Consider the following 24,331-nt stretch of genomic DNA (forward strand, 5'->3'; position numbering starts at 1 on the left):
TAAGAGATTTTTTTTGGAGCAGCTTGTGGTAGAGCCCACAGGGGAACAGGTAATTTTGGATTTGGTGATGTGTAATGAGGCAAACCCTGCAGTTTGAGAGGGAGAAGATGCAATCAGATGTAGCAGTATTACAATTAAATAAGGGTAACTCCTGTAATAATATACATCTATGTATATAATGGAGTGCAGACAGGCAGTGATTGACACACAGGATGACCAGTAAGCACACAGAACACAGCAGCCAATCACCAGACAGGATACGACCACTATAAAGCCAGAGGGCACCAGTTTTCCCGCTCTCTCGGCCTCCAGCCTCTGAGACAGTCCGAACTCGTGAGCATAGCCAGTGAAAACACCATATGGTAGTCAGTTAGTCTGGTTAGGCTAGCCTCAGGTCTCCAGTCAAGTCAACTTAGTGTCAACCCATAGTTGATCATGTAAAATAGTTAGATGTTAAATAAAATCATGTTGCATCTCATTAAGTGTTGGAGTCTGTCTCTCGCTACACTGCATCAAACGCAGTCCACATAGACCCAGCCTGCCCAACACATCAACTACAAAGACATGAAGGAGGAGCTGGCCAAAGTTGATTGGAAAAGGAGCCGAGCAGGGATAGCTGAACAGCAATGGCAGGAGGTTTTGGGGGTTATTTGGGAGGCACAGCAAAAATTCATTCCAAAGAGGAGGAAACATGCTAAGGGGAGGACAAGGCATCCATGGTTGACGAGGGAGGTCAAGAACAGCATAAAAGCAAAAGAAAAAGCATAGAAAGTGGCGAGGATTAGTGAGAAGCCACAGGATTGGGAAGCCTTTAAAAGCGAGCAGAGGACAACTAAAAATTTAATTAGGAGAGAGAAGATGAAATATGAGTTCCAGCTAGCTAGTAATATAAAAGAAGATAGGAAGAGATTTTTTCAATATATTAAAGGTAAGAGAGAGGCAGAAACAGAACTGGACTACTGGAAAATGAGGCTGGATCAGTAGTAACAGGAAACAAAGAAATGGCAGAGGAACTGTACAATTACTTTCTATCAATCTTCAAGGTGGAAGACACCAGTGGGATGCCAGAGCTCCCGGAGAATCAGGGGGCAGAGGTGAGTGCAGTGGCCATCACTAAGGAGAAGGTTCAAGGAAACTGAAAGATCTGAAGGTGGATAAATCACTAGACTGGACACACTACATCCCAGGGTCCTAAAAGAGATAGCTGAGGAGATTGTGGAGGTATTGGTGATGATCGTTCAAGAATCACTGGAAGCAGGAAGGGTCCCAGAAAGTGGCTAATGTAACACCACTGTTTAAGAAGGGAGGGAGGCAGAAAACTGGAAATTATAGGCTGGTTAGCCTGACTTTGGTCATTGGTAAGATTTTAGAATCCATTATTAAAGATGAGATTAGGGCAGCACGGATGTCTAGTGGTTAGCACAACCGCCTCACGGCGCTGAGGTCCCAGGTTCGATCTCGGCTCTGGGTCACTGTCCGTGTGGAGTTTGCACGTTCTCCCCGTGTCTGCGTGGGTTTCGCCCCCACAACCCAAAAATGTGCAGAGTAGGTGGATTGGCCACGCTAAATTGCCCCTTAATTGGAAAAAATGAATTGGATACTCCAAATGCATTTTTAAAAAATTAAAAGATGAGATCGGCGAGTACTTGGAAGTGCATGATAAAATAGGACTGAGTCAGCACGGCTTTGTCAAAGGGAGGACATTTCTGACAAATCTGTTAGAGTTCTTTGAGGAGGTAACAAGGAAGTTAGACAAAGGAGAACCAGTGGACGTGATGTATTTAGATTTCCAGAAGGCCTTTGACAAGGTGCCACATGGGAGACTGTTAAATAAGTTAAGAGCCCATGGTATTAAGGATACGATCCTGCTATGGATAGAGGATTGGCTGACTGGCAGAAGGCAGAGCGTGGGGAAAAGGGGTCTTTTTCAGGATGGCAGCCGGTGACTAGTGGTGTGCCTCAGAGGTCTGTGCTGGGACCATAACTTTTCACAATATACATTAATGGTCTGGAGGAAGGAACTGAAGGCATGTTTCTAAGTCTGCAGATGATACAAAGATATGTAGAGGGACAGGTAGTATTGAGGAAGACAGGGGGCTGCAAGAGGATTTGGACAGGCTAGGGGAGTGGCAAAGAAGTGGCAGATGGAATACAATATGGAAAATTGTGAGGTTATGCACTTTGGAAGGAGGAATTCAGGCTTAGACTATTTTCCAAATGGGGAAATGCTCAGGAAATCAGAAGCACAAAGGGACTTGGAAGTCCTTGTTCATGATTCCTCTAAGGTTAACGTGCAGGTTCAATCGGCAGTTAGGAAGGCAAATGCAGTGTTAGCATTCATGTCAAAAGTGCGAGAATGCCTGACCAGGGATGTACTCCTGAGGCTGTATAAAGATCTGGTCAGACCCCATTTGGAGTATTGTGAGCCATTTTGGACCCCGTATTTCAGGAAAGCTGTGCTGGATTTGGAAAGGGTCCAGATGCGGTTCACAAGAATGATCCGTGTAATGAACAGCTTGTCGTATGAGGAACGGTTGAGGACTCTGGGTCTGCAGTCGTTGGAGTTTAGAAGGATGAGGGGGGATCTTGTTAAAACATATTGGATACTGCCAGGCCTGGATAGAGTGGATGTGGAGAGGATGTTTCCACTTGTAGGTAAAACTAGAAGCAACGGACACAATCTCAGACTAAAGGGACAATTCTTTAAAACAGAGATGAGGAGGAATTTCTTCAGACAGAGGGAGGTGAATCTATGGAACTCTGCCGCAGAAGGCTGTGGAAACCACATCACTGAGTGTCTTTAAGACAGAGATAGATAGGTTCTTGATTAATAAGGTGATATGGGGTTATGGGGAAAAGGCAGGAGAATGGGGATGAGAAAAATATCAGCCATGATTGAATGGTTGAACAGACTTTATGGGCCTAGTGGCCTCATTCTACTTCTATATCTTATGGTCTGATGGCCGAGTTCCTGACAGCGTCGTTCACTTGAGGTTATAAAAATCGTGAACCTGGAATTCTGGCTGCTGAGAGAGAGGAGGTAGGAAATGGTGGGGCGTGACTGCGGGCTGCTGGCCCGGACACCGGCCGTGCTGGCTGTGGCAGTGGGGCCCCTGCCAGGGCCGGGGGAGGGAAAGGGAGGAACAGGCCGAGCAGCCGGGGTGCCCCCCACAGGACTAAGGCGGTGCCCAGGCACCGACCGCCCTTACGGTGGCCATCTTGCTGACCACCCATGCTGGCCACTGGTTCTACACAGTGACACCGTCCGTATTGGTGCGACCACTCCCGTGCCTCACCCCCCGCCACAGCGTGCACCCCTTCCCCCGAACACCCCACCGAACCAGCACCCACCCACCGAGTACCACCCAGGGCCACACACACGCAGCCCCCAGTGAGGGCAGTGCCAGCCAACGCCAGCAGGAACGGGCGCCAGGACCGGGGCGCCAGATGACGCCTGATACCAACGGGGCAGGTGTGGGGGGGTGGGTCATGTGTGGGTGGGGCCCGCAGTGCTAACGGGGGCCACAATGTTGTCCATGGAACCTGGATGGGTACGGGAGTATGTGCCATTCCAACATGTTGGCCTTTCACCCCCTGCAGCGAATGGCTTTCGGGCATCAACCTGCGTGCTGACTGCCTTGGCTACGGCCGCAGCTCTGCAAGATGCCCTGCGGCAGTGTGAGCGGAGGCCACTCAGAGAGGAGGCGGAGACTGCAGCAGAGGAGCAGGCTGCAGAGGGGCAGGTGGCAGTCACACAGGATGGAGGGCCGCCTGCTCGACAGGCCGAAGAAGAGGAGGAGGTGCCAAGGAGGCACATCATGAGGCCCCGCGTGTACCACAGCCGCATGACGTTTGAGCACCTTCTGGAACGGGCATGCAGATGGAGACTGCAGATGAGCAGAGGGACAGTGCAACATATATGCCAGATGATGGCACACCTGGCACCGCAGGGGTATGGGGGAGGACACCTGCTCTTGGTGGCCTTGAAGATGATGGTCATGCTGAAATTCTATGCCATGGGGTCATTCTATTCGCAGAGTAGGGACCTGCCCAGGATTTCACATACATCAGTTAAGGAGGCCCTATAAGGCAATAGGATCAGTACATCCAGTACCATGTGGACCGCATCCACCAGGATGCCCGGGCAATGGGGTTCGCTGCCGTCGCCGGGATGCCCCGGGTCCAGGGGATGGTCGACGGGATGTAGGTCGCCCTACGGCCACCTGCGGATAACATGACACTATATACATACAAACAGGAAGGGCTACCACTCCATGAACATAAAGCAGGTCTGCGACCAACAGATGCGCATCATGCACATCTGCGCCCCATTCCCGGGGAGCGTGCATGACTCCTTCATACCGACACACTCAGTCATCCCCAACCCCCCCTGCCCCCCCCCCCCCCCAACCCAGTTGCGGGGCTGGCATTGCTGGGCGACAGGGGTTACCCATTGCCGTTGTGGCTGGTGACATCTATCCGGAGGCCATTGACCGACGTGGAGACCCGCTACAACGATGTCCATACAGCGACCAGGGGTGTGGTCAAGCGGTGCTTCGGAGTCCTGAAAATGCGCTTCAGGTGGTAGATAGCTCTGGAGGGCCCCTCCATTTCGTGTCTGGGAGGATCGCCTGCATCGTGGTCGCCTGTTGTGTCCTCCAGAATCTAGCTCAGCAGAGGGGGCGATATGCTGGAGAAGGATGAGGAGGAAGGGCAGGCCTCATCCGAAGAGGCGGATGTGGGGGAGGGGAACAATGAGCGGGACATAGGACCCGGGCAGGCACAGGAGGCCGCACCACGCCTTCACAGAGCACATGAGATACCCTCGTCGCATCATGTTTAACCAACTAGAGGGAGGGGACGGTTGCTGGCCAGGGGCACGGACACCACCATCCCAGCCCCACACCCCCTCATCTCCCACACCAACAATCCATCCGCATGCACACCCCCTCAAAGACACATACCTGGGTTGGCGGTGACAGGAGGTCTGGTCCATGGGATGGAGGATGATGACAGCCCACTCTGCGATGAGCTCTGTGATCCACATCGTATGACAGTGTCTGAATCATGCCCACAGAAGCATCTTCCAACTGGGTGATCCCTGCATGTGAGCTGGCCAGCCCATCACACGGTCCCGTCGAATCCCTGGGGAGGGGGTGCTGGGCATGTTTGAGGCAGTGGGGGAGGGGAGGGAGGGAGGGTGGGGAGCATGGCCCACCCATGGGGCCTGCACTGGTCCCCCACACCCCCTAACCAGGACTGACCGGCCCACCCCCATACCCATCAGACAGAGCACTGAGGCAGGTTTCAAAGGTGTTAACAGGCGTTTATTGTGAACAAATATACACAGTATGTGCCCTAGACCCCCTATAACTAAACTGTGCCCTGCACCCATGCCAACTTAACTGATGTCTAGTTTTCTGGCCTTACGGGCCCTTACACTATGCCTAGGTGGTACCCCAGATGGTACAGCAGGAGTGAAGGTGGACTGCTGTGAATCCTGCCCTGCGTAAAGGTCCCCTTTGGCGCAAGTCTTCTGGGGCGACCTGGCCTGGTGGGGCTCGGCTGCTGCTCGGACATCCCGAGTGGCATGGTGCTGCCCTGTTCTGCCCGTTGCCCACCAGATGCACCATGGATGGGGAAGAGGGAGTAGAGTCCAAGGTGCTGCGCTGTTCTGGCACCTCCCCTGCAGGGGTCTCCTTCTCCCTCGGGGTGCCCAATGGCTCCCGGGCTACTCCATGGGACGGGGGAGCGAGCGGAACCACCCCTGAGGTCCCCCTTCCAGCTGGCACTGCCAGTCCTGAAAGCCCTCTCTGGTCTCTAACAGGATCTGCACGTTTGGGGCCATGGAGCACAGGGAGTGGACCATTTCCACCTGGGACTGTACCACCACCCTGCAGGTCCGTGCCACATCAGCCAGTTACTGGCCCACATGCCTCTGGGACTGGGCCACTTCCCTCTGGGACTTGGACATCCCGCCCAGTGTTTGCGCCACGCCGACCAGGGCCTTGGCAATGCTGCTGATGCTCACAGCCTAGGCCTGCTGTAACTGGGTCACGTTGAGGAGCGTCGCTGCGATGTCCAGGTGGCTCTGGCACATGGCTGCCTGTGAGGGGGCAACACAGTCCTGGGTCTCGGCTAGCGCCTGCACAGAATGCCCCAGGCTTTGCACAATCTGACCCATATCCGATACTGTCACCACCATTGCCTCCACCGCGGACACAACCCGTACGGTGTCGGCCTGGGTGGCATGCATGACCGACACCACCCCCTGCTCCTGCACGTGGATGGACTCCTCCACCTGCGCCTGCTGTCATCCCCTCCTGGAGTTCCTGGGTCCCTGACTGTATTTCAACTGTGGCTGGGACTGGACGTTCCAGGAGCCTGCGACCCGTCTGTGCGGCAGCTGGTTCCTCGTGCTGACCTGCTCTCCGACTGTCCGGCTCCTCGGTGGCTCCACCGCCACCTGCTGTACCGGATAGTATGTGTGGTAAGCACCAGATTATGTTCCAGGAGCCCCTCCAGGAAATTGCCCAACCGAGGTGATGGTCTCTGAGATGGTGGAGTATGTCCTGTGTGTCACAAGGCGGCATGTATGGTTAGGGAGCGATACGGGGGGTCATGGGGGGGGGGGGGTGGGGGGCGGGGTTATGTGGATTGCGGGGGTGAATGGGTTGTGAGGAGGGGGGCGGGGTTGAGGGGGGTGCGGGTTGGGGGGGTGGAGTTGAGGAAGGTGACGAGTTATAGGGGGGGGGGGTCCACACATGTGTTCTGGGGATCCGCAACTAAGTTGGGTCTCATTTATTCGCCCGCTGCCGACCTCCGCCTTGGTGACCTCCCTTTCCTCTGGGCCGCTGACCACGCCCAGTGGCCTCTGCACGGACATGGTGAGGGGCCGAGGTCTGGTGGTCCCCCTCCCAGCGGTTGTGCATGGCCTTCTCCTGGGGGTGGGTGGGCAAACACAAACACCGACACTGTTATACGTTCCGACGCATGCAGCCCAGGGGTTGGCGAGATGATGGCAGCAGTGACCAGGCCATTGCGGCTGGCATGGGTGCTTGTATGTGGGGCAGGGTGGGGGGTTTGGATGTCCTCGTGGGAAAGGGGCCAGGTTGCGGGTGTGTGGGGGGTGCAGGGCTAGTGCCAGGGGCACAGCACTGCCTACTCACCCTGGCCGCCCTAAGAAGGTTGTGCTGTTTCTTCCTGCATTGGATGCCAGTCCGCACAGCATTGCCCACAGCGCTGACCGTGTCTGCCACCTGCGCCCTGGCATGGTGAATGGCAGCTTCTGGTGGCCTTCCTCCCGGACCGGGGTACAGGATCATCTGCCTGTCCTCCGCGGCGTCCATGAGGGTGTCCAGCTCAGCGTTCCTGAACCATCGCACAGCTCTAATTCCTGCCACCTTGTTGAGTGGGACGGTGGGTGTGGGGGATGGATCGTTTAAGTGCAACTACAGCGTATGATTCTCGTGTGTGGCAATCACGGACCCGACTAACACGATGCCATTTTGCTTGGAACCGGTTGCGTTCCACGTGGCGATGGTGCTAGCCTATTTAGAGTTGCTGAATCGGTGCACCTGTTGATGTGTTTTTGCTGTCATAAAAGACCACTGTTCCCACGCCGGCGTCAGCACTTAGTCTCAAAATCAGGGAATCCAGCCCAATATCTTTTCTCCCAAACTAATCATCTGTTTGTCACCTTTGCTTTTCCTCGTATCTTTCCAAGTCACCAGTATCATTGCTTTGATTCTAGTTTTGTACGTAATTTCTTCAATTTAATATTGTCACTTAACTCTTTATTTATCATTGGATTTCTTTTATTGACTTATAGATGAAAAGGAAAAAGTTGGAATCTATGGGAAAGTTGTGGAGGATTGTGCCTAATTGGATAACTCATTCAAAGAACACAGCAGGTGGAGTGGGATGAACCATGATCTCCATTTTGTGATTCAATAACTCTCGGTCACATTGCTGTTTCTGAGCTGGAGGATGTCATCTCTGGTAACGGAATTTGCCATTATGTCAAAATTATGTTCTGTTTCAGTCACCCAGCGCCTCTTTCCTCCTTCACTGACTTTTGTTTGGTTAAGGATCCAGCTCCTCGCTTCCCACTTTAGAACAAACATTCTAAAAATGACTTTGATCACTCTGTCACCTGACTTTCTATTGTTCTGTTTATTGTTCTAATGCGGCTTCAGGTCAACAGAACTTGTTAAAATATGAAACTGAGTCTGGACTGTAACAACACCCCACAAGATTGCTGAGTATGCACTGTAAGAAACAACACCCCTCAGCACTGCAGCCATAATATCATGCACCAAAGATTCAGAAACAGCTTCTTTCCTGCTGTTACCAGACTCCTGAATGGCCCCATTATGGACTGAGTTGACCTTCGCTACAGTCATAGTACTATACTCCGTATGCACAAATTAAGTTGGTTGTGGTGATTGGAAGACAATCATCTCAGTTCCAGGACATCAGTGCAGTAGTTCCTCAGGGTAATGTCCTAGGCCCAACCATCTTCAACTGATTCATCAATGACCTCCCTTCCATATAAGGTCAGAAATGGGGATGATTGCGGATGCCTGCACAATGTTCAGCACCATTCGCGACTCCTCAGATAATGAAGCAGTCCATGTCCAACTGCAGCAAGACCTGGACAATATCCAGGCAAGTTACATTCACGCCACACAAGGGTCAGGCAATGACCATCTCCTACAAGAGAGGATCTAACCACCGTATCTTGACATTCAATGGCATTACTATCCACCAGAATCAACATACAGGGGGTTACCATTGATCAGAAAATGAACTGGACTAGTCACAGTAATAATACTGTGGCTACCCCAAGGACTGCAGCAGTTCAAGGAGGCAACTCACCACCAGCTTCTGTGGGCCAACTAGGGATGGGCAATAAATGCTGGCTTGGACAGCAACTCCCACATCACAAAAATGAATTTAAAAATTGCAAGACCCGATGTCCATGTTTATGTATTTACATCATGCATTTAACATGTGTTCTATGTTTTCATGGATGGAGCAATGTGCCTGAACTGAACGCAGACCAATACTTTTCACTGCATTTCGGTACATGTGACAATAAATCTAAATCAAATGTACATCTAATCGCCATACAATTACGTGTATTGCTAAAATTTCGATAGCGTTTGGAGTACAATCTGGAAGCAAAACACACAGGCATTTATGCATCAGCCATTATGTAGAGTGCTGAAAAAAAGCACATTGTTCTGAAAAGGTACATCTGCATTTTAACCGGTTTTGCAGTCAGCTTCAGCACTGAGGCTGAACTATTGGGAACATACATGGTTGAATGTGTAATGCCAATTCTTCAGTAATGTCAGTGAAAGCACTGTACAGTATCAGAACACAATGGATTCCAATACATTGTTGCCTTCTTCACACAATTAAAATGAGACGGAGGCAATACACATTCAGTGATACTCAGGTGCGTTAAATGGTTCTATTTAGTGTATGTGACATGTATTTTGCTGCTTTTGTGCTGAGTTGAAACTATTGCAATCATTAAAATAACAAAAGTACAGTCCAGGGAGGCAATTCTGTCCAACATATAAATACCAAACTGTGTGAAGTGGTGAAACATAGTCAGTTACTCGGCTAAACCACTGAGCTCAATATGGGGAAGGCAAGGATAAATCAGAGTTTATATATTGAATTGGAATTCTTCATAGCCTAATTTGACAAGTTATTAATTTACAAACCTGTGACTTTTTCCACAGATTATCTTTTACGAGGACAGGAACTTCCAGGGTCGGCACTATGAGTGCAGCAGTGACTGTGCTGACCTGTCCCCTTACTTCAGCCGCTGTAACTCCGTCCGTGTTGAGAGTGACTGGTGGGTGATGTATGAGAAACCCAATTACATGGGATACCAGTATGTTCTGAGCAGGGGAGAATATCCTGACTACCAGCGCTGGATGGGATTCAATGACAACATCAGATCATGTCGCTCCTACCCACATGTAAGTTACTTCTGGTGATTTTTATTTTGTATCCTAACTAAGCCTTAAAAATGATCAGTGTGCTGAACATTTGACTTTATGCACATCAGCTCTGAAGAGTCATCAGCTGTTTTGGCAGGACTGATTTTAACTTTGGTCAGTGGTGGTTAACAGGTAGTTAATTGTCTGCCTGTCAAACATCCAGCCTGATTTACCAATCCACTGACAAGTCTATCTGTCAATCCCTGAAGTTAATTTTGTAATTTTTCAGACACTGTTAAGTTGTGCGAGATGGACCTTAATGTATTGGTTGTGCAAGCTGGGGCTACGTCTGGGTGTCATGTCGACACTCTGTTGCAAAATCTACTATAATTACATACATATATTGTCGATTAATCAAATATTTAGAATTGAAATCCATATTGATGCATTGACATTGCCGAACTACATGAAACAAATGTATTTTTATTATTTAATCATTAATATAATCTTATTTCTATTACAGTACCGAGGTGGAAACTACAGAATGAGGATTTACGAGAGGCCTGACTTTGGAGGACAGATGATGGAATTCATGGATGACTGTCCATCTGTCTACGATCGTTTCCGTTACCGTGACATCCACTCCTGCCATGTGATGGACGGTTACTGGAACTTCTATGAACATCCCAACTACAGAGGCCGACAGTACTTCATGAGACCCGGTGAATACAAGAGATACAGTGACTGGGGCGGCTACAACTCAACTATCGGATCTTTCAGACGCATGAGGGATTTCTAGTTTTTCATTGTAAAATATGATCTTATTTTATTGAATCAGTTGTTAACATAATAAATACTCTCTATTACACTGTCATCTTGTTTAAATCACATATTTTTAGTCCTTGACAGAAACTGTTCAAAGCAGTGTGACTTATCCGTGGGAACCTGCACAATATCTCACCACAGTGATCTCAAGTTTGCGATCAGCATTAAAATATAAAAGTAGAGAAGCAGCAAATGTGTGGACTGATCCTGCAGAAAAACTGGGTCACTGCCAATCCTTTGCTGATCTTATTCCCGTATCAGCCTCCCCGAACAGACGCCGGGATGTGGCGACGAGGGGCTTTTCACAGTAACTTCATTTGAAGCCTACTTGTGACAATAAGCAATTTTCATAAAGTTTGTGCGGTCAACAGGGAATGATCTCATTTATCTGGGTACTTCAGGCACCTTTTTGCTAGATATAGTGATCTGTTGGTGGTGGCCAGTGGGTTTGGGAATTTGAGGGTGGCAGGTGGAACCTGATGCCAGGAGAGAAGTGTTAATTTTTCCTTGCAGATCGTTGGGGGTCGTTGGTTTTCTTCTGACATTGGATGGAGCTCCTCCTTGTTCTGCTGCCTGAACCTCACAGCAGCTGCCACTGCCTCCCAGGCAGCATTGGTGACCCTGCTGCTAGTCCTCCAACCTCCTCGGGAGAACAGGATGTCAAGTCTCTCATTCACAGCATTGAGAAGCTTGGCCAGGTCGTCATCACCAAAGCCAGGAGCAGGTCTGCGCACTGCCATGTTTGTACATTGACTGGATTGAGTGGTGAGGGAGGACTTAAAAACAGATCCCTCTTGTTAGCGACGAGGATCTGAGGCAGAAAATACAACTGGTTAACTATTAGCTTGTTCCTGAATTCCCATTTTAACTTGCCTCTATAGTTTGAGCAATACAGCCTCCCACCCCCGACCCCACAGGCTTCCTGGACAGAGAGATAGTGCAATCACCACCTCTTACCATGCAGAGCACAGCCCTTTGGATCAATTCATTGGCCACCAGCAAAGCAATCAAACCAAATCCCAACCCCCATCTCTCACTGGTGCCTAAATGTCTGCATCTCCAGTTTAAACCAGCAAGTGATCTCACCTTAAACTTCTGGATTCTTCAACTAAACTTAAGACAGGCTACTTGCCTTAAAGATGCATGTCCATTAATCATCTGTGGATCAAAATATGAAAGGCAAAATAAAAGAAAGGGGGAATAAAGGCAATAAGCATGAAGGTTCCTTCCAACTTCAATTGGAACCCAAAAAGTGGAAGTGATGTGACTAGGGTGTTAATGATTTCAAACTTCCACTCCAGGTGATGGGCTGTCAGTGTCTTTAAAATGATGGTTTCATGTGGTTACTTCCACTCCTTCACACTTCTGTCGTAAACCATCCTCATTACATCAAAATATTTATTTTCCTGGCTTTCTAAACATAAACAAAAACATTGCCCGAATACTTGCTGAATCTTTGTCTGTGAGATAGGTTGCAGAGTGTCAATTTCACTGGTACATACAAACAATGTACATTTATATTTTATATCTCTCTGAATTACTTTTTCAACAATTGCAATGTGGTTGTTACAAAATGTTAACTGCCAAGAATGAATTGGTTCAAATTGTGCATACATGCTGGTGTGTCATAATCCCAACATGATTCGTTCACTTCCGAAATATGTTGAAATCCAAACGGGATGCCGAGACATCCACTTATATATCCAATTCTGTCTTTAACCCAAGATTCTGATTTCAACATGCAGTACACATATTTTCCGAGCTCATTCAGGTGTGATGTGGCTGGACAATCTTCTTACTTCACTACATTACCTGAACATTTATGGATGAATTATAGCACAGTTTAGATAGAGAACGAACTCCTTCCTCTGATACACTGATAACATTTTCAACCAGCTTTTCTTTGGCCTCTTACTTTGTGCCAAATTTCAGGCCCTCTGGGTGCAAGTGAAGATACGAAAGAATAATCAAAAAAATGTTAGAAACTTTTTTCTGAGATTGGTACATGCTGTTTTCAGCTGTTTCTAATTCACCTTAAAATTCTCTCACTTAAAAACTATTTCCCTGTTCTCACGGATAATAGTGCATAGAGGATGTCTCAACTGCCTTTGACTTTAACACTGCAGATATGTCTGGAAAAAAGTTGAGTCGATAAACACAGTCCAGCATAGTGAAGCATGTTACCACTTTGATACATATTATTGCTTTTGGAGCCATGCGATTATTGAATAGTGGCACAGGCTGGGTGGGCCAAATAGACTAATCCTGCTCCTGATAACGTGGCTGGCACTGAGGACTTTGGTTGAATTAATGACATTGGGATTACTGCCAGGATATTGAGCATTAACCTGCATGGTTCACTACTTATAGTCAAATACTAACTTCGTATGAGGGAGTTGAAACGTTTTGGTTCAAGTAGGTAATGTCCCAGATGACCATCGACCCCTTTCCCCTTTGAGGGGGAGAGCAGAGTACTGGTGATTTAACCTGAGAATCACCACACCTCAGGCAAGGGGCAAGGCTGAGAAAGCGGGGCTTCATGGATAACCTCAGCCAGGAATTGAACCCGTGCTGTTGGCCTCACTCTGCATCACAATCCAGCCGTCCAGCCAACTGATCTACACCGACTCCAGTACATAAGAGAGTTGAGGTCAGATGTACACAAAGATATGTGCTGACACTCAATGGCACCCGGCATTATGGAAAAGTCCAGAATCCTGAAAAAACCTTGTTCTCACTCGACCTGCTTATCTTTGCTATGTCAGAAGGAGATGAATTTGTATAGAGAGCCTCATCATGCAAACTCCATAATGTTGCTTGCATATCCAGGAACCCCATTAAAGGAACCTGATGCATAAAAGTTCATAATTCCCGTCATTTTGACAACCACAGACAATGTGATCCTTGACCTGCCGTGAGGTTACAAAGGAAGTAGAAGCAGAAGTCGGCCATTCAAACTCTCAACCCTGCTCCGCCAATCATCTTGTCGATGACTGATCTTCTATCTCAACGCTATTTTCCCGCACTTTCCCCATTGTGGTGAATGACATTCACACGGTATTATAATCTGTATATATGTATCAATATTGTAAGTGCAGTTGCACTACCTGACCACCAGGGGGAGTAGCTCTAGGAATACTCAAGAGTTTGTACTGGGCTCCTCCCTTGGCTCCGCGCAGTACTCCTCCCCCTGGAGCTGCTGTATAAAGATCTGTGCCACAGGGTTAGCCAGCCAGTTCACCGAAAGTTCAACGGCTAACAGGCTGGCTCTGTTGTAAGTATATTAAAACCGCTATTCTAATCCTACAGCACGTGTCCGTCGAATTGTTGGTTCCAACACCCATATCTCTGATATCTTAAATATCTAGACATTACCAATCTCTGTCTTGAACATAGTCAATGATGAGACTTCACAGCCCTCAGAGGGTAGTGAATTCCAAAGATCCATCACTCTCTGAGTGAAGGAAATCATCTTAATCTCAATTCTAAATGTTCCACCCCTTATTCTTGAACTATCCCCACAGGTTATAGATACCCCACCTCCCCACGCCAGCAAGGGCAAACATCCATCCTCCATCTACCCTGGTGATCCCCCAAAGAATTTTGTAAGTTTCATGAAATCGCCTCTCATTCTTCTGAGCCTTGGAAAATACAGACCCATTCTCTTCAATCTATCCTTTTAGGACAATCCCGCCAACCCAGGAATCAGTCCAGAGAATCTCCACTGCACTCACTTTATGGCAGGTTTGCCCTTCTTTACGTAAGGAGACTAAAACTATAAAGGACGAAGAGCCATTTAAATTGGCGGACCTTCCCTAAAAAAGGCACTGTGGGGCTCCACTGGTTCTCCAGCCAATTGGTGAGTCCCTGCTTATTTCCATTAAATTCAACCAAAAATCAACTCCGGCGGGCAATGGTATCTGGCCGAAATCGAGGTCCGAGTCGGGTGGTGAAACAACAGCTATGCTCTGGCCCTTCTGCTGGCGGTGGGATCAGGCTTCACGCCCACCAGTGGATACGCCTGGGTCCTAAACATCTATTTTAAGCTGCCAATTTGGGTGGGCGGCCCGATAGTGGAATTCCCCCAACTATCCCTCGTATTCTTCGCACATCAATTTGCATTGTGATGGATACAAAATTCCTTCCTGAGTTGCGCTCCCAGTGGGAGCACTAATCCGTTCCAATTCACCCCCAGCGGGAGAACATGGTGCTGGATTCTCCGTGCTGCCACACTAGTTTTGTGGGCAGCCCCACACCGTCGTGAAATCCCGGGGCTTGGGTGCATTGCCAGTGCAACGGAGAATCCTGACAGCGGAGAAAAATAGTTTTCCAAACGGAGAATCCTGGCCGCTGTAAAGGACTTTGGGGGAAGTGATGGTGGAAATTGCAATGGGACTGGTCATATTCTTCCAATCTCCCTTAGATATGGAAATGTTGTCAGAAGTCTGGAGAATTCCAAATATTACATCCTTATCAAATAAATATGAAAACTCAACAACTACAAGCTAGTCAGTTTACTCTCAATAGTGCGCCATCTTTTTGAAACATTAATCTGGGACAAACTGTACGTGACTGGGAGAAATATGGATTACTTAAGGAAAGACACCCAAAATTTGTTAAATGCAAATTGTGTTTATCGCTCTTGATGAAACTTTTTGTTTTCTGAAGTAACGGAGACAATTGATGAGAGTAATGTGATTGATGTTGTCCAGTAGTATTTCCAAATGTGATTGATAAACTGCCGCCTGTTCAGCTGCTCGTAAGATTGAAAATCATGGAATTATTGGGAAAGTGGCCACATTGATATAAAGTTGACTGAGTGACAGGAAACAGATTAACTGTGAATGTTTATTATTCCTATTCGCTGAAGGTGTTCCTGAAAAATATAGTGAGGGCCAATTGTGATGTTGAAAGTTTTGATCGGGCCACATGTGAGCGGGGAGGGGGGTCAGAGTTGTGAGAAGGGGTGAGAGGGGAACGATGGTTTTCCCCACAATTATATTGCAAACCCTGACGGGCTGTTCTCGCCAGTGGAATCTTCTGGTCCTGTCGGGTGCCACCAGCAAGGTCAGCATTTGTTGCCCATCCCTAATTGCGATGGCCTTTCCTACTTCTTTTAAGTAAGAAGTCTTACAACACTAGGTTAATCTCCAACATGTTTGTTTCAAACACTAGCTTTCAGAGCACTGCTCCTTCCTCAGGTGAATGAAGAGGTATGTTCTAGAATCATCTATATAGACAAATTAAAAGATGGCAGACAATGCTTAGAATGCAAGCATTAGCAGGTGATTAAGTCACTACAGATCCAGAGATAGGGGTAACCCCAGGTTAAAAAGGTGTGAATTGTCTCAAGCCAGGAGAGTTGGTAGGATTTTGCAAGCCAAGGCCAGATGAGTCAACGATACGATGCCACCTATATGCACACCAAGAACAGGAAGCTTGAGAAACTCGGCATCACCACCAGCAGCAACCAAGCCACCCCCGGTACCACAGTAGAAAACAATACAGGGAAATCTATTGTCAACTTGTCGTCTACACCCTTCAACCGGACGAAATCGAAGTCCTCAGCAGAGGGCTCAATTTCTGCACCACCACCAAAATGGACCCCATCAGTCTCGCGGCAGACACAGAGGAATTCATCAGGCGAATGAGGCTCCGGGAATTCTTCCACAGACCCCAAGAGGCCAACAGCAAACCCAAGGAGACTACCAATGAACTGGAACAGCAGACCGAGAGATCTGTGGTGCGGCAACCGAAGAGGAAAGAGTCGAATTAGACCCCTCCGGAAGGCCGCTGCCCTGGACTCAACATGTATGCTCAAGCCGTCAGGAGTCCCGTCAATGCCAGATTCATCAGTCGCATTCACAAGACAGCCCCGAACATCACCCAAGCACAACGCAATGCCATCCATGCTCTCAAGACCAACCACAAAATCGTCATCAAACCAGCAGACAAAGGAGGGGCCACCGCCATACTGAACAGAACGGACTACTGCAAAGAAGTGTACCGACAACTCAACACCCAGGAACACTATAGACAGTTAATCGCAGATCCGACCAAGAAACACATCCGCCAACTCTACAGACTGATAAAGACCTTGGATCCGGACCTTCAGAGCACCCTCCGTGCTCTCATCCCACGTACTCCCCGCATTGGAGATCTCTACTGCCTCCCGAAAATACACCAGGCCAACACACCAGGCCATCCCATCGTTTCAGGCAATGGGACCCTGTGTGAGAACCTCTCTGGCTACATCGAGGGCATCTTGAAACCCATCGTACAAGGTACGCCCAGCTTCTGTCGCGACACGACGGACTTCCTGTAGAAACTCAGCACCCATGGACCAGTTGAACCAGGAACATTCCTCGTCACAATGGATGTCTCGGCACTCTACACCAGCATCCCCCATGACGACGGCATTGCTGCAACAGCCTCAGTCCTCAACACCGACAACTGCCAATCTCCAGACGCAATTCTGCAACTAATCCGCTTCATTCTGGATCACAACGTCTTCACCTTCGACAAAAAATTCTTCATCCAGACGCACGGAACAGCCATGGGGACCAAATTCACACCTCAATATGCCAACATCTTCATGCACAAGTTTGAACAAGACCTCCTCACCACACAGGACCTTCAACTGACGTTATACACCAGATACATCGATGACATTGTTTCCTTTGGACCCACAGCGAACAATCACTGAAACGACTACACGATGACATCAATAAGTTCCATGCCACCATCAGACTCACCATGGACTACTCTCCAAAATCAGTTGCATTCTTGGACACACTCGTCTCCATCAAGGACGGTCAACTCAGCACTTTGCTTTACCGCAAGCCCACGGATAACCTCATGATGCTCCGCTTCTTCAGCTTCCACCCTAAACACATTAAAGAAGCCATCCCCTATGGACAAGCCCTCTGTACACACAGGATCTGCTCAGACGAGGAGGAGCATAACAGACATCTATAGACACTGAAAGATGCCCTCGTACGAACGGGATATGGCGCTCGACGCATCGATCGACAGTTCCAACGCGCCACAGCAAAAAACCGCACCGACCTCCTCAGAAGACAAACACGGGACAAAACCAACAGAGTACCCTTCGTCGTCCAGTACTTTCCCGGAGCGGAGAAACTATGACATCTTCTTTGCAACCTTCAATACGTCATCGATGAAGATGAACATCTTGCCAAGGTCATCCCCACACCCCCACTACTTGCCTTCAAACAACCGCGCAACCTCAAACAAACCATTGTTTGCAGCAAACTACCCAGCCTTCAGAGAACAGTTGACCATGACACCACAAAACCCTGCCATGGCAATCTCTGCAAGACGTGCCAGATCATCGACATGGATACCACCATTACATGTGAGAACACCACCCACTAGGTACGCGGTACATACTCGTGCAACTCGGCCAACGTTGTCTACCTCATACGTTGCAGGAAAGGATGTCCCGAAGTGTGGTACATTGGCGAGACCATGCAGACGCTGCGAAAACGAATGAACGGACATTGCGCGACAATCACAGGCAGGAATGTTCCCTTCCAGTCGGGGAACACTTCAGCAGTCAAGGGCATTCAGCCTCTGATCTCTGGGTAAGCGATCTCCAAAGCAGCCTTCAGGACTCGCGACAACGCAGAATCGCTGAACAGAAACTTATAGCCAAGTTGTGCACACATGAGTACGGCCTCAACCGGGGGGATTCATGTTGCATTACATTCATCCCCACCATCTGGCCTGGGCTTGCGAAATCCTACCAACTGTCCTGGCGTGAGACAATTCACACCCCTTTAACCTGGGGTTACCCCTATCTGGATCTGTAAAGATTCAATTACCTGCAAATGCTTGCATTCAAAGCATTGACTGGCATCTTTGAATTTGTCGATATAGATGTTTCTGGAACATACCTCTTCATTCACCTGAGGAAGGAGCAGTGCTCCGAAAGCTAGTGTTTGAAACAAACATATTGGACTTTAACCTGGTGTTGTAAGACTTCTTATTGTGCTCACCCCAGTCCAACGCCGGCATCTCCACATCATACTTCTTTTAAATCCTAGCCCTGAGGATTTGTCAGGTTTTAGTATCATCATTTTCTTCATCCCTATTATTTTGCTTCAGTTAATTTGAGTGAGTCCTTGTCAATGGTTCAATATTATTTCCTTGGGATATCTGGCATGTTGACCTCTTCTTCTTCCATAAAAGCATCAATATTTAGCTTCCACCTTGTGATTATTATCATTGACAACATCAGTAATCAGTTTGCAAGGGGTTCACAATGCTCTTGAACTATGAGCCAGATTCTCCGTTTGCCAACGCCAAAATCGTGAAACGTGATTGGGTGGAGAATAGCTTCCGAAGCCGAATTTGCGGTAGACGCTGGTTTGACGTCAAATCAGGATGCTCCAGCATCGGCTAAATGTACAGTAGGCATATTTTTATGGGTCAGAGTTTAGAGAACCCTAAAGTGTATCATGGAGTTCACCTGACCCATAACCTTTAATAGATTGTGGTTATCGGGAGCACACTCTGCAGGTGTGATGCAAAATAATTCTACTGCACTTTTAAAAGGAAACAATGTTTATTTATTAAACTAGTTAACATTTTATTAACCCACAGTAAAAATCTTGACAACTATCAACACGAATGCTCCCCACAGATGCAATATTCTACAAGTAAACCTTAATCTTTTCTTATTAACATCCATTTGACAAAGGACACTTTTTAACACAGACATCAGGTTTAAATTCTCTACTGAGAGCAGTCAGCACTTTGAAATCACCCAATTGATCTGGAGAAAGTCTTTAGATTGCAGAGAGTGATCCTTATTCAGCTTCTTGTTTTGCCTGCAGCTATCCAGCTCCCAAAACAAAACTAAAACACATCCTGTAGCAAACAGCCCAAAGCAAAAGTAAATGCAGACAGACAACCTTGCTTCACCCACTCTCTGACATCATTGCAGCTATCGAATAAACACCCATTTCTTAAAGATACTCTCACATGACACCTCCCCCCAAGAAAAAATAAATAAACCATCAACTTCAAGATGGTTTCATTTTTCACCTTTTCACTTACCATTAAGAAATCTGGACAATGAATATATGTTTTTTTAACAAAACAAAACACGCAAACATTTAATGATAACATAGTCCATTTTTGCTCTTCTTCCTCCAACTTGTCTCCTTCTTGATTGACAGTCTCTTTGAACAAGAAGGTCTCTGCATGATACATCCATTTTTCTATGCCTCAGCATTTCTCTATAAAGTGAGATACTTTAGTTCAATCTGATCACAGAGTCCCTTGTAATTCTCCAACACAGGAGCATTAGTTCACAACTTTCAGACAGTTAAATGCCTGTTGAAACTTCTCTGTCCACTGAGATTTTTGACGTTTCTTCAGCAAGTCCATCAGTGGAGCAACCAGGCTACAAACATTTGGCACAAATATGCGATCAAATCCACTCATGCCAAGAAATTGCATTATTTCCCTTCGTCTCGAGGGTATTGAAAACTCCTCAAGAACTTTTTTCTTCGCATCCCATGCGACCATTCGACCCTGCCCAATTGTATGGCCAAGGAAAGTGACTCGGGCTTTTCCGAAACAACTTTGTTAGTTAACCGTTGAAATGTGGCTGGGGCGTTTTTCATGCCAAATGGCATAACTTTGAACTGGTATACACCATCTGGAGTCACAAAAGCTGAGATCTCTTTCGCCCTTTTGGATAAAGTTACCTGCTAGTAAACGTTAAGTAAATCCAGTTTGGAAATAAAAGCTGATTGTTCCACTTTCTCAATGCAATCCTCCAAACGTGAGATAGGATAAGAGTCCGTTCAAGTAACTGCATTAACCTTTCTATAATCCACACACAACCATTGGATACCATCTGGTTTTGGTACCATCACTATGGGTGAGCTCCATTGGCTGCAACCCACTTCAATTATACAATTTTTAAGCATACTCTCAATTTCTTTGTTAACCTGTGCCAATTTTAAAGGATATTGTTTGATAAAGGATATATGGATGTTGTTTGATTGGAACAGCTTTTCCCACATCTACATCATGTATAGCCATTTTAGTGCTTCCCAACTTATCTCCACAAACATGCCCATGTGACATCAATAACTCTTTCTGGTCAGTCCATTTTTCCTCTGGAAGCTAACTCAACAATTTATCCCAATTTTTAAGGACAGCCTCGTTTTCCAATTTAATTTGAGGTATGTCAAATTCAAAATCATCTGGATTTGGTTCGTCACATTGAGTTAGAAGCATTAAACCTCCCCTTTTTGCTCTCCTTCCCTTTCAAAGTACCTTTTAAGCATAGTCACATGACACACTCGGTTCAGCTCACATAATTTCCTTTCAATATGATAACGTCCACAAAACCTTGCTTTTAAAGGCTCACCTGCCACTGGGAACAATATTAAAACGTTATCTCCACTAGCAAAACTATGAACTTTGGATTTCTTGTCCGCTACCCATTTAATAACATTTTGTGCAACTTTTAAATGTTGTCTAGCCAATTTGCCTGCTCTATTTAATTGTTCCCTAAAATTTGACACGTAATCCAATAATGTAAGTTCTGATTTCTCACTCACCAATTTTTCCTTAATCAATTTAAGTGGCCCTTTTACCTCATGACCAAAAATTAGTTCAAAAGGACTGAATTTGGTTGACTCATTAGGTGCATCCCTAATTGCAAACAATATGAATGGAATTCCTTTATCCCAATCCTCTGGATAATCTTGATAATAAGCCCTCAACATTGTCTTTAATGTCTGATGCCACCTTGCTAACACTCCCTGCGATTCTGGATGGCACGCAGTTGATTTAAATTGTTTTATTCCTAAATTATCCATAACTTCTTTGAATAACCTTGAGGTAAAATTTGATCCCTGATCCATTGTATTTCTGTGGGTAGTCCATATCGAGTAAAGAATTTAAGTAACTCCTCCACAATCCTTTTAGCTGTAATATTACGTACTGGAATGGCCTCTGGAAACCTAGTAGACACATCCATTATAGTAAAAAGATATTGATTCCCACTTTTTGTTTTAGGAAGCGGTCCAACTCAATCAATTAAGACCCTTGTAAAAGGTTCCTTAAATTCTGGAATGGGTATTAAGGGCACTGGTTTTATGACTGTTTGAGGGTTCCCTATCACATGACATGTGACATGATCGACAAAATTTAACTACATCTTGATGTAGTCCAGGCTAATAAAAATGTTTTTGTATTGTAGCTTGAATTTTCCTTACTACCAAATGACCTCCCACTGGTACCTCATGTGAAGCTCGCAACACCTCCTTTCTCTACCCTGCAGGAAATACCACTTGAAGAACTTCTACCCACTTGAAGAACTTCTACCCACTTGAAGAACTTCTGCCCACTTTTCATCCACCTGCATATGCAAAGTTCTCCATTTTGTGTATGCTTTCTGATATAGAAATAATCTTTCTGTTGTAACTCCGCCAATTTTCCTGAACTAAAAATATCCGCCTCATCCTCCACCTGTTCTTGTTCTTTTTCAACCATCTGATCAAAAATAATTTATGATAATTGCACTTCAACTTTATCTTTACTCTTTGATTTGTCCTCTTGTCTTAACCTGTGACTTTGTGACCTTGACACAATCCGGAAAAATCCAGGATACCTGTCCTTCAACACTTCAGTTGTCTGATTTTCCACTGGCTTATCAACCACTCTAGGCATCACTCCCACCTGCGATCCAGCTTATTACCCAAGATAAACTGTATTCCTGGATAAGACAGTTTGTCTATTACTCCTGGTACCACTTCACCACTCTTCACTGAACTTTCCAACCTTACTTTATATAATGGAACACTACTTTTCTCACCCTGAATTCCACATATCACCACCTTTTCTGGCAACATTATTCCCAAACTACATCACTTCTCATCTCTTACCATTAAAGATTGACTAGATCACGTCTCTCTTAACATTGTGACTTCTTTACCTGCTCCTTCTGATACACATGAGTAAACTTTACCCACACAAGTAAATTCTTTAAAGCCACCTGGCATCTTCTTATCAATCACCTCTTGATCAGGCTGGACAATCTTTTGCACCTCCTTCGCTTCCCTTGGGCTTTCCATTACCACTTTAACAAACCCCACTGTCTTATCCTGTTTTACCACATCAGCCTTCCCAGTGCTTTTCTTCAACCACCAACACTGTGACTTTACATGGCCGAGTTTATTACAGTGAAACTATTTGAAACTTTTCATGTCTCCTCCACCCTCATGCATTTCCTTTTTAGTCTGAGGTACACTCTCTTTATTATCTCCGATCAGATCTCCTTTACCTTCACCACTTGAGTATTTCTCATGACCCCAGTTTCTATCCCTCACAGGCTGAAACTAATGTCAGAAACCAAACTTTGATTTCTGAACGAATTCATAATCATCTGCCATTTCTGCTGCTGACCTTGCAGTTTTAACCCTCTGCTCTTCCACACGACATCAGGAATTGAATTTTTAAACTCCTCCAAAAGTATAATTTCTCTGAGAGCTTCATACGTTTGGTTTATATTCAAACACCTTATCCACCTATCAAAATTACTCTGTTTGATCTTTTCAAACTCCATGTATGTTTGACCAAATTCTTTCCTTAAATTTTGAAACCTTTGTCTGTAGGCTTCAGGCATAGTTCATATGCACCTAAGATGGAACTTTTCACCTCCTCATACGACCCAGATACCTCCTAGTGGTAGTGGTGCAAACACTTCACTAGCCCTACCTACCAGCTTAGTTTGAATCAGTAATACCCACATGTCCGGTGGCCATTTATGTCTGCCAATTTTTACTGACTGTCATGTTTCATGGCCATTTTCTGAAGTTTAAACTCTCTCCCTTTATCTTTTTCCCTGACCTGTATCTCACTTTCCTTTCCATTTTGTTCTGCTGGGGCTATTCTTCCTGTTTTCCTTTCTTCTCTCTCTTTTTCCTCGCTATCTCTTTTGTATTCAAGCTGCTTTAATTCTTTCTCGTGTACCATTTGTTTAATTTGTAACTGAATTTTTTGCCATTTCCAATGAGTCAGACTGTATCTCAGGCAATTTTAAATGCTTAGCCACTGCCATAATTACCTCACCTTTTTGCATTTTGTCAGGTAATGTTAACTGCAAAGTTTTTGCCAACTCTAAAAGTCTGTTTTTAGTCACTGCCTGTGACCATCTCCACCCACAAAAACGTCAGAGCCTCTGGAAGAGCCATTGTCCACAAGACACTCCCCACTTACACTGAAATACCACACCTGAAATGCACCCACAATGTGCTCACTATCTTTAAGTTCTCAAAGCCAACCCAATAAATAGACTTTTAATGTGGACGAGCCCCAAATTTGTTATGGGTAGGGTTTAGAGAACCCCAAAGTGTATCATGGAGTTCACCTGACCCACAACTTTTAATAGATTGTGGTTATGGGGAGCACACGGCCCACTCTGCAGGTGTGATGCAAACAGAAATCTACAGGACTTTAAAATTAGAACAATGTTTATTTATCAAACCAGTTAACAC

The 24,331-nt window shown here is 46.4% G+C and overlaps 1 protein-coding gene across 1 annotated transcript; it reads left to right on the forward strand.

The window, feature by feature from the left end:
* Positions 1 to 9,624: 9,624 nt before the first annotated feature.
* On the forward strand, positions 9,625 to 10,836 carry LOC119961478 (gamma-crystallin S-1-like). The gene is made up of 3 exons (XM_038788845.1): positions 9,625 to 9,664; positions 9,759 to 10,001; positions 10,486 to 10,836. Exons 1-3 carry the CDS (start codon positions 9,656 to 9,658, stop codon positions 10,759 to 10,761), a joined length of 528 nt encoding a protein of 175 aa, XP_038644773.1. The 5' UTR covers positions 9,625 to 9,655; the 3' UTR covers positions 10,762 to 10,836.
* The last annotated feature ends 13,495 nt before the right edge of the window (positions 10,837 to 24,331 follow it).

Source organism: Scyliorhinus canicula, chromosome 2 (genome assembly GCF_902713615.1).
Source record: "Scyliorhinus canicula chromosome 2, sScyCan1.1, whole genome shotgun sequence".
In the NCBI taxonomy this organism is placed as follows: Eukaryota; Metazoa; Chordata; class Chondrichthyes; order Carcharhiniformes; family Scyliorhinidae; genus Scyliorhinus; species Scyliorhinus canicula.